At 29.0% G+C, this 12,005-nt stretch overlaps 1 protein-coding gene and 1 long non-coding RNA gene across 3 annotated transcripts in view; one reads left to right on the forward strand and one right to left on the reverse strand.

Moving 5' to 3' along the window:
* Positions 1 to 463: 463 nt before the first annotated feature.
* LOC123266517 (RNA polymerase II elongation factor ELL) overlaps positions 464 to 12,005 on the reverse strand; it is a 57,092-nt gene continuing 45,550 nt past the window's right edge. For both annotated transcript variants that reach the window (XM_044730798.1, XM_044730797.1), the window contains 6 exons: positions 7,026 to 7,142; positions 5,670 to 6,130; positions 5,334 to 5,543; positions 2,638 to 3,607; positions 1,254 to 1,431; positions 464 to 764 (listed from right to left, as the gene is read on the reverse strand). In XM_044730798.1, the coding sequence (XP_044586733.1) occupies positions 534 to 764; positions 1,254 to 1,431; positions 2,638 to 3,607; positions 5,334 to 5,543; positions 5,670 to 6,130; positions 7,026 to 7,142 (2,167 nt within the window). In that variant the 3' untranslated portion in view covers positions 464 to 533. The remainder of the gene's footprint in view (positions 765 to 1,253; positions 1,432 to 2,637; positions 3,608 to 5,333; positions 5,544 to 5,669; positions 6,131 to 7,025; positions 7,143 to 12,005) is intronic.
* On the forward strand, positions 8,791 to 9,864 carry LOC123266546. The gene is made up of 3 exons (XR_006509792.1): positions 8,791 to 9,071; positions 9,399 to 9,563; positions 9,723 to 9,864. It is a non-coding gene; the product is annotated as an uncharacterized LOC123266546 (long non-coding RNA).

Raw genomic sequence — 12,005 nt, forward strand, 5'->3', positions numbered from 1 at the left:
AAAAGAAAAAAAACCTGAAATAAATAGTCCTGATAAATCTCAATTAATTAATAAATAATTAAATTTATAAAGAGAAAAATTTAATATATTTACTTTGGACAGTCTTGGACGCAATTTATTGAGTATTGCATCGATACGGATGGAACTATAATTTATAACTTGAAATATATATGTATATAAATATATATTGATGAATAATCAATTAATTACAACCCCGTTAATTATTTCGTGCGTGTAAATAATTAATTAAAATATAATTATTATTATTATAATCAGGAAAATGTTTAAATGTAAAATGGCATCACCAACTAACCTCTGAGTAACAAATAATAGTAATAATAATCACATTTTAATTGAATTAAATAATAAATTGTTTTTTTAAAATGCATATCAGCAATAACGTAAACGATAGTTTTTACAACCGGTATAACAATATTATAATAAAGATAATTATAGTAATAGCAATAGTAATAGAAATAATTTTTTTTGTAATAATTATCATTAATTACAATTGACGGGCATTTAAGCTTGTGTCAGTATCGTAAGTCGGTAGTACTCACACCGGTTTTACTGCTATTGTTGTTGCTACCAATTGCATCTGAATTTTCACTCTCCTCCATTGAAAATCCACGATCAAAATCGTTTATTAATCCTCTTATGTATTTCAATTTACCTAACAAATAATTATAGCGTCGGTCTTTTTCGATTTCAACTCTATCGTGCTTTATTTTATCGTAATCCGCTATTATCTGGGAATTTATTTCCTGAAAATAATATTTAACAATTAAAAATCATAAATTTAGGTTATGTTCCTGGAACATTCTGACTGGTGTTATTAATTTGAATTTTTTAATTTTTTCTTGTTACTTTAGAAATTATTTAGCTATAAAAATTTAAATGAAGCTTTTAAAAGCGTAAATTTAAGTGTAAATGATCAAAAAGTTCGATATTAACAACACGGGTCTGAAGTTAGCGCAGCCTTCTGTTTTAAACAATTAAAAATCTAAAATTTAGGTTATGTTCCTGGAACATTCGGGGCTAGTTCCTGACTGGTATTATTAATTTTACTTTTTTAATTTTTTTATTATTACTTTAGAAATTAATTAGCTATAAAAATTTAAATAAAGCTTTTTAAAGCGTTAATTTGAGTGTAAATGATGAAAAAGTTCGATATTAATAACACCGGTCTGAAATTAGCGCAGCTTTCTGTTCCAGCGCGGGAATTTTGAGTAAATTTAAATATTAAGTATTACCTCCTCTTTTTCACGGTTACCACGAGCCGATTCAATGGCCCTTAATTCTTTTAATTTTTCGAAATGCTTCTTTATATTCAATTTGTGCGCACACAGTTCGGTGTATTCTGGTTGATCACGCGAATAATCATCTTTGTATTTTCTTCTTTGTTCTATGTTAGTAACTGGTTTATATTGCCTGTAAAAGAAAATTATTTTATAATAATTGAAAATTTCTTTTTAATTTAAATGTGTATGCCTTAAGCGCTTGTCATATAATTTTTTAATAATAACTACTACTATTTTTAATAAATTTAAAAAAAACATTTAAGACAGATCTTCAAGATATAATTTACAAGGTCATGAACGAAAGTTTTTTTTTTTTTTTTTTTCAATTACAACTATTTAAAAAAAAATGCCGCAAAATTTTAGCCAAATTTTTAATTTTTTTGTAAAAATCTCTGCCAAAAAACCAATTTTCATTTTTTTTTTCCTTCGTTCAATACCTAGTTTGAAGTCTTAACTAAAGCACATATTTTTTTTTTTTACTTCAAATAATTTTACTAGGAGTTTAATTTTAGTAATTACTTATTAAACATCTATCTTTAAGGTTGCACGGACAGTACCCCGTAAATCATAGTAGAATCTAAATTTTCTTTTTCATTAAAATTAAAAATTTGAATACGAAAATTCATTACTATAATTTAACCGTTACCTTAAATTATTATTAATTAAAATAATTAAATAATTTAATTAACAAAAACAATAAATAGTCAACGTTTGACTCAAATATTTTTTTACAAAACTCGGACCTAACACCGCGCTTAACAGCTGTTTGTATTTATCTCGCTGTGTAGTGTTGAGTTGAAAAACATAATCCATAAAAATACACAGGAATTATTAAAATTCAAAATTCGCGCGTTCTATTCTGTGCAACGTTGCCACACTGCGCTGAATCACGTGGTTTATTTATTTTTAAATATGTCTGCCTAAAGTTTTCATGAATTTCTCATCTTTTGCATTAAAATATCTTTAAAAGCCTTCGTCAGAAAATTTTTATTTTATTTTTAACGTATTCTACGAAAGTTGATTGACTGAAATAGAAGTTTTTTATTTTTTAATCTTCCTATGATAACCCTTCGTCAGATCTATTTCAAAAAATTAATTTAAACGTATGAGATAGCAATTCATAACATAAAAAAATTAGCTTTTAATCTTTACAAGTGCATTAGTGTCCGAACAACCTTAAAACAATAAAAAATTTGAATAAAATATTTCATTTTTTTTATTAAAAAAAAATTGTTGAAAATAGGCCATTTTTTTTCGAAGGAAACCTATGTAACCCCTTAAGGCTTGCAATTATAAATTAATATATATATATATATATAAAAAAAAAATAACTTACATGAGGTAGTCAGGAATATCATCATTATTATTTCCATTAGTCTCATAACCTACAGCGCCAGTTCCAGCAGTTCTATACTCAGGAACAGTTCCACCCAAGTTCTTGGAAGCATTGCCGTTCCAATTATTATCACTATTAATTTCCCTAGTCCTTTCCCTCTCTTGCTTCTCCACCCTCTCGAGCCTTTCCAGCCTCTCCCTCTCCCTCTCCCTTTCTCTGCGCACCTCTTCTCTGTCTCTTTCTCTCCTCTCCCTCTCTCTCTCCCGTTCTCGTTCCCGTTCCCGCGCACTGAACTCGTTGGAACCGTTATTGGCGCCTGCGCTAGGGCTGCTATTACAGTGACCTCTAGAGTCGTATTTAGCAGCATTGAACGTCGAGGCCGACGAGAGCATCATTGCTGAAGAAGATGATAAAGAAGAAGCGGCTGCTGAAGACGAGGCAGTGCGATTACTATTGCTATTACTAATTAACTCATCACGGTCACGATTTGGTGTGAAAGATGATTTACTATTATTATTATTATTAACATTTAATTGATAACTATTATTATTATTATTACCACGTAACACATCACTGTTAGATGTTCTTTCAGATCGATGATAATTAATATCACGGTCACTCGATTGCTGTCGCTGTTCATTCCAATTATTTACATCGTTATTATTATTATTATTGTTATTATTATTATTAATATTACTATTGTGGCTACTCGATAAATTATTACCACTGTGGACACTGACACTGGTATTATTATTTACAATGTTCCCGGAACTGCTATTACTGTTCGCTGAAGATGGCGTTCTAGTCGGCGGCTCCGGCTTACGGTAATGAGATATACGTGGTTTCTTCGTTTGAATTCCGTCGCTGCCTTGGTAATATCCAGGGCGCTTGCAGTTCATAAAATTTGGTGGTGGAGCTGTTATTGCTGGTGGTGAACCCGGATGGGTTGAATTTGGTGATTGTCCACTTCCTAGAAATTTTAATTGGAAATTAGTATTATTATTTACTTATTTATTTATTTGTGAAGAAACACCCTCGGCAATTTACAACAATATGTTACATTTTAATGTGTAGAATGTTTAGTAATTTTTATATACAATAAATAGCATTTGTAAAGAGAAGATAGATTTAACCCTTCAGCACTCTCGCAAAACAATTTAATATCATTACTCGCGCGATGAGAAAAACTCTCACGCCTTTTATGCACGCGCACGCATGCTTATAGCCTCTTTAATTTAAAAAATTTCAAACAAAAAAAATTTCTTAAAAAAAAAAAAAAAAATTGACGTAAGGTAAAAGCCCCAATAGATGATCATGTACCAGTACATGATCACTCCATGTATTTGTATACCTATATTTGTGAATATAGATATACAAATACATGGAGTGATCATATACTGGTACGTGATCATCTATTGGGGCTTTTACCTTACATCCCAAACACAAATGCACTCTTACGAAAACCTCCAAACTGTACCGATCAGACCCGATTTCTTCAATTCTGACCCCCCTACTTTACCATTTCGATGAGAAAATATCTCACAGAGTTAATAAAATTAATTAAATTTTTTTATGGTTTAGAACGATTAAAATAATAATATTGCAATCTGAAATAATATTTATTAATTGGCAGATAGAAAAAAAAGTCACATAGTCATTTTATTTGAAATTTGAAAGAAAATTTGAATTATTAATGAGCATGAGAGAAAATCTCATAGCGAAAGTGCTGAAAGATTAAAAAATTTTAAAATAAAAAATTTGAAAGAAGAGAAAAATAAAACGAAAAAAAAAAATTTCGGTAATTGATAATTGATCATCATTAATTGATAGTTTATAATCACTATTTATAAACCTGAAATTTTATTATTATTAGTATAGTATAATTTTTTAAAAAACGTAACAAATGCCAGAAGAGTGTAAAAATTTTTGATCATTATTTACAAGTGGGGTCAACCCTATTTTGGAACATATCTAGGTGAAATATTAACATTTAAAATTTTTTTTTTTGATTCTGCTTGTTTTTACGGTGTATTTATAATAAAAAATGTTGTGAAAGAAAAAAATAAAGATTTCGATAGCTTTTTTGCCTTAAAAAGTTGAAAAAAATTTTGGCTCTCATGTTTTTGGATAAAATTTCTATTTTATCTTTTTTTGAAAAAAAATATATCAATAAAATCAAATGGAAATATCGTTTAAAAAAATTAAAAATAAAATGGTTGACCCAAATTTTTTTTCTGCTAATTATTGCAAATATATTGTAAGGTTATATATTGTAAAAATTGAAAAAAAATATTTCAAAAGCAAAAAGGCGTACGATTGCAATTATACACCTTTTAGACTTTAGAAACTTCAAAATTTAATATCAAATAATTTTCTATTCTAGTAAATAAATTTTTTTATATCAAATCTTTTGGCTATAATGTATTGATATAATAAGATTTATTTTTAAAAAAATTAGTATCTTTTTTTTTAATAATTCTGTAATCATGCATTTCAAGTTTTTAATTTAAAATTTATATTTGGTCAAAAAGACGTATAGAAGTTTATTTTTGCTAATCACTGCAAATATATTCTAAGCTTAAATTTAGCTTTATTTTTCAAGCTTTTCGTCAGCGTTTTATAATGAAACATCTATTTTTTTCTAACGCCCTTTTGGCATTTGTCAAGCGATTTATATTAAAAAATAATGAAATTACCACTCGATCCACCATCACTAGAGCCAGGTGGAGTTAAATTTTGTGGCTTACGCCTCTTCAACATAGCGCGATCCTGCTCACTGTAAAATGGCCAGTCTTCTTGTACGTCGTTCCAGACATGTCTGTGCAAATGATAGGAATTGTTACGCACTGTCGATAGAATGCGCAATAAATTCACCATCTCCTTTTTTTCACGATCCTTTAAACCCTCTGAAAATAATTAAATAAAAAATTAGATTAAAATTTATTAATTAAAATAAAATTTATTAGTATTGAATAAAATTAAATTATGATAAATTTAAATATTAATAGTTATAGAAGATAATAATAATTTACCTTTATTAAGACGTTCATAAAGCTCAGGCTTCTTGTACGGCCTCAGAGCAAGAATATGGATGAGTCTCTCCCTCAAAGGCCTCTTCAGGAGATCAGAGGCTTTTTTGTCCGGCTGGGAACGAGCGGATGGAGTACTCGTCGACTTGAGAAATCTCGCAGTCAGAGCCGCCGCGGTTGCCGAGGACGAGGACAAAGATGGCATCAAGGAGTTGTTAGATGACGAGTTTGAGGACAGAAACGACGAAGATGCTGCTGAGGGTTGGGAAGATAACGCTGAGGAAGATTGAGAGTTAGCAATGGAATTTTTAATGGTAGGTCTACTAGTCGAATTTGGAATGCTCGTATCACGGTGGTTGTTGGTATGCCTGGCGTTAGAAGGCGCTGCTGCTGTCTTCCCGGCTGATTTCACCTTTACTTTTCGTCCGATGTCTGGTCCATTTGCTTTTAAAAGTACTCTGGTGCTGAAATTATAATTAGTTTTTTATTTTAATAAATTCAATTATAAAGAAGAAATAATATTAACTAGCAACCTTGCAGTCACTGTGTGACTGCCGTGAATTATGAACTATAAATAAATAAAATTTTGCTTTATTAAATAATGACTTTTCTTAAATTGCACTGTAATTTCTTAAATATTGACATTTTTAAGGATATAAGCTCATCCCGATGTTATACTCATCAAGAGCTTTCATTTGAGTACCCACATGCATTTTTGATATATTTTTCATATATACATATATATAATATATATAAATATATGAAAAATTGATGTGGGTACTCAAATGAAAGGTCTCGATAAGTGTGACATCGGGATGAGCTTATATCTTTAAAAATATCAATACTTCACAAGATAAAAAGTCATTTCTTAATTATGTTTCTAGAGATAGAGCATTTTCGAATGCAGCCTAAATACTTATCATAATAAATTGACCATATTAATTGCCATATTAAAGCAAATTTTAAGGAAGTTGGGAAAGAACGGATAGGGGAAAGGGGGGGACCTACTCAGTGGGAATTTTTCCGTAATTGAAAAAATAATCAGACAGCTCAGACTGGGAATCGAACCCAGATCTCTCGGTTACGCGCCAAGGGCTCTACCAGTTAAGCTATCTGTTAAGCTATCGGTGAGAATGATATGAAACCTTGAAAAGGCACAAATTCAAATCAAGGACTTTGCAATGACACTAAATTTTACTAAAAAAACCGATTTTATCATATGACTATCCTGAACACAAAATTTTTCTTGTTCTCTTAATAATATAGATTATTATTTAAGAATATTTAAAAATTTTTACCATGAATTATTCTTCTTCTTGATGTAAAATTACAAAAATTGAAAATAGAATAAATACTAACCACTTGTTTTGATTATTCTCTGCACAAACAGCCATTCTATGCCTTGTTTTTTCATAGACATCTTCATTCGCGTGGATACGCATTTTATATGGCAAGGTTCCCAGACTCTCCAAATTACTAAAAAAAATAAAAAGGAAAACATTAATTATTAATGCATTCAAAGTTATATTAAAATAAATATACTTGATATTTTACAAATTTCAACTGACAATTCATCTTTTCTTTTTCTTAATTTAATTAAAAGAAATTATCTAGAGAATTAAAAAAAATTCTTGTACTCCAAAATTTAATATCTCAACTTTTGAAGAAAAATAATTTTTTTTTGTTTAGTGGCTAAATTTTTATGGCCTATTCTTAATAAAAATTTATACCATTAGGGAATTTCAAATGTACAATAATTATAAAAATTAATTGTTTCATTTTTTTAATGCTACTAAAATTAAATGATGACAATTTTTAGAATTTCGAAACAAAATAATTGTAGAGAAAATTTCATCAAACTTTTGAAATCTTTAAATTTTAAAATTAAAATTCTGGCTTTAATATTGAAGATACGAAAAAAAGTTAAGGTAAAAGCCCCAATAGATGATCACGTACCAGTATATGATCACTCCATGTATTTGTATATCTATATTCACAAATATAGGTATACAAATACGTGGAGTGATCATATACTGGTACATGATCATCTATTGGGGCTTTTACCTTATAAGACTTTTTTTTTGTAGACAATTTTATCCTCTTCCGAAAATATCCTTATCAATTTATTCGTATTTCTGACCAGTAAGTCAAAAATTCAAGTTAAAAAAAGTTATTTTTAAATATTAGAAAAATCTAAATGAAATTTTTTTTAAATAAGGTAAAGTACCCAGTAGTTGAACAGGTTTCAAAGTAAAACGTATTTGACCCTACTTTTAATATATAAAGATGTAATTATTAGTTTAAATTAGTGATTTTCACGAAAATATAAACAATTTGGAATTGATTGAAGTGCAAAATAACAAAGATAATTGAATATTTATATTTTGACAACGTTTTAAAGATAGACTATCAAAGGAATAGTAGTTGAACAATCAATTCTGACAAACCGCAGTAGTTGAACTAATAAAATATATGGCAATAGGCACACCAAAAATTTTCAACGTTTTATTTAAATATCAAAAGAATTATAATATATTATTGATTAATATTAAAAATAATGCTATGTATATTTAATATGTTCATTTAAAAATGAGAAATATTCGTATTTAATTTTTTAATTACATTTTTTATGAATGACAATGCAAATTTTCAATTATAAAACAAAAAAACTCAATTCAAAACTAAATTAAAGTTTTTTTCATGCCTACTGGTCAAGTGACTAGTGAACCTTATTCAAGCCAAGCGATGGACATTCCATCTGCACTATTGGTCGAGAGACATTCTCTCTTTGCATTAGTTGAGGTTGATCAAGCTAGATGAATTACCCCCTGTTGTTATCGATGGCGTTACACTCCCCTATGTACAAACGGCAAAGTGTCTGGGGCTCCATTTAACTAATAATCTATCTTGGAATTATCATGTCTCAAAGTCTGTAGGTAAAATAAATTCTGCGTTATATAGCCTAAAATTACGTAAAAATATCTATACTACTGATGTAAAAAAATTACTTGTATCTGCAACTATTTTACCTCTTATAGATTACTGCTCTGTTGTATTAACTAGTATAACTTTTGAAGAAAATTGTAAGCTACAACGTTCATTAAATTCTGCAATTCGCTCAGTGCGAAGCCATGGTGGGGAGAAACTGATTTACCGTCAGCGCTACCCGTGGCTATATCCGATACTACGGGGGGCTGTTTTTATGTTTCGAGTTAGCTAAATATACAAGTGAATTGTTATTTAAAATTTATTTAAATAACATAACATAAAATGAGTCACAAAAGTTGTTGTGTTGTTAGTTGTAATAATACAGGTAGAAAAAGTGCTTGTCATTTTTATAAATTTCCAACAGCAAGTTGGAAAATAAATCAAAGGAAAAAATGGATAGCCGCTGAGGAGACAAAAGTAAGTAGAATCATAACCTTACTATCGGTAATAATAAAAATCTTGAAAGGAGTAAAACTTAAAAAAATAGTAAGTTTAGAAAATGCTAGGAAATATTATTATTAATTAAAAAAAATTTTTTTTTAAACATTTATAAATTTAGCATAATTAATAATTATTAATTATATATTAAAAAATAAGATTGAATTTTTTTATTATAAACTTTTCATTTATTATTTAAGATTCATTTACTCTTTGCTACTTATTATATTAAACTAAAAGATTATCCATACCAATGATCATAAATTTTAAATATTAAATATTAAAAATTTTCAATTTTCCTTGCAGTATTGATGGCTCATTGTGGACTCCAAAGGCACATGATTATATTTGTAGTGATCATTTTATTGGAGGCCAAAAGTCTGACATAGAATAGAGTCCCAGCTACATTCCTACTAAATTTCCTACAGTTTATAAATCTCAAAAAGTTAATGAGTTAATGGTCACGAATAGGTGAGTAATAATATATTGAAATTAACATAATTTAAAAACTAAAAAGGAGAGTATTACTATAAATTTTAGATATTATTTTATAAATAAATACTGTCGCTATTAAAATTTGTGATTATCAGCAATCAAATAATATGAACTTTTGTGTAATAAATTTTTCAGATTTAAGCGCTTAATGGACCGCCGGCAGAACAAAAATGCATCTTCAGCACTCAATCCTGAGCCTGAAGTTAATGAATTGCAAGAAATGATTACTGAAGATCCGCCGACAGTAACTCATTTGAGAGTTGATCAAGAGTGTCAAGTTAACTAGCTTTAAAGTCAAGTTAAATAGCTTTCGTTATTCTTGCGAAACTCTTCTACCTCTCGGACATGTTCAACTAGAACCAGCTTTTTCCTTTTACCAATGTCTGTGGCTGGAACTGAATTTCGTGGGTTATTGATTGAAATCGCGTTTTTATTATGGTTTCCATTTTAAATCCAAATCTAAAAATAAAAATGATAAATTTAATCGATTAAAAAATTTTTCCCAGCTTTATTATTGAATTGTAATAAGTTAATTTTAGTTAGCAAACATAATCTATTTTTTGTACTCTAAAACAATCAGCACTTTTAATTTGTAGAATTTTGAAACAATAAAATATTTTAGTAATTTCGTTTAATCTAAATTTACTTATAAAAAAATAATTAAATGTTTATTCAAGTTTTATTATAATTTTTCTCTATTTTCTTTTTATTTGAATTCAGTCTGATTTCAGTTAACCTATCTTTTATGTGTGCTAACTTCTATGCTACTTTTTCGGTATTAAATATACTTACATTTCACTTTTTAATGCACAAGAACACTTTACATTAACAAATATTTATTATAAATATTTCCTTTAATTAAAAAACATTTTTTATTTATCATTCGATATTATTATTTCTGACAGCCATTCAATACATAATAAATATATTACAATAGCCCCCTGTAGTTCAAACGTGCCATGGCGCTGAAGTCGCGCACAGAGCGAATACGGTTTATTTACAATCTAAAGCGTGATGAACATATCACGCCTTATAGAAGAGAACTTGGTTGGTTATCAGTAAAAAGTCGGCGTATTTATTACCTTGCTTGTTATTTTTATAAATTACTAGATACGGGCAAACCTGACTATCTGCGGGAATTATTTCTTGAGGATCTTGATACTAGACGTTCAGAAAGACTTGCAGTGAAGAGAAATAATGTAAATTTTAAAATGCCAAACTTTTCGACCACATATTATGAATTCTCTTTTGTTGTCACTTGCATTCGTCTCTGGGAAGAATTACCAGTGGACATAATAAGAGCGTCTAGTATAGAAGTCTTCAAGAATAAGATGTTTTATTATTTATTTAATTCAGATAATTAAGTAGTTTAGTTAAATTCAAATCAAAATATTAAGTGGTTAAATCTTCAGATTTTTATGTTTTAAACCATAAATATAAAAAATTAAATCTTCAGATTATGTTTATATTATATTTTTAATTAAAAATTGTTATATAATGTAAATGTAAAAATTGTTATATACGATGTAAATATGTTTTGCCAATTGGCCAGTTTGGCTTTGGCATAAATAAAGTTATCTATCTATCTATCTAGTTCTATGGGGTCCATCGAACTTGAATACTAGTAAAGCTGGAAGTTTTGTGGTATCTGTTCGAGTTGTAAAGATGTTAAACAAATGAAAGAAAATGAAAGAAACTACATGAGAGCAAAGATAAACTTTGAAAAAATAAATGGGGTAGGTTACCAAGCCAGGAATCGAACCTGGATCTCCCTGATAACATGTCAGGAGCTCTACCAGTTAAGCTACCGGGCCCCTTCCACCATCCATCAATTCAAAACGTTCAATAATTTTTAACTACACTAATTTTTAGCTACAAAACTTATTTAATTTGCAGTAATTAATACAAATCACAATACTGATCACTAGTCTATAAACCTATTAGAGATTAGAGTGCTGTTAAAATTATACGGCCCCAGCTTGTTCAAGTTATGGGTACCGCTTTGAAAATTTGGAGGTATAGTTAAACGCTAAAATTTAATATAATTGAGGTTATAATTGATGCTGGATTTAATTGTATCACTGTAGAGTGTTTTACAAGGGAGGGGGGGGAATTATTGTCTCTCCACTTTTTTCTCCGCAATATAATCTCTCAACCCCGTCATTATAACTCTCAACCACTTTTTCGTCCCCACCCCCTGCATGTCGGGATTTTTTCTTTCATGCCCGACACACATGTGCTGCGACTGTGGCCGACTTACGCGTTATAATCAGTACCTGCATTTGCATTACGGTCTTAAATAGTATGGAGGTACTTCTATAATGACATTTTACCTCCATAACTATATGGGAAAACCACAGAAAACCCGACCGGTACAGAGGCTGGCAATGAAACGCACATATTCTTAGTTTATAATCA

Source organism: Cotesia glomerata, linkage group LG6 (genome assembly GCF_020080835.1).
Source record: "Cotesia glomerata isolate CgM1 linkage group LG6, MPM_Cglom_v2.3, whole genome shotgun sequence".
NCBI classification, from domain to species: domain Eukaryota; kingdom Metazoa; phylum Arthropoda; class Insecta; order Hymenoptera; family Braconidae; genus Cotesia; species Cotesia glomerata.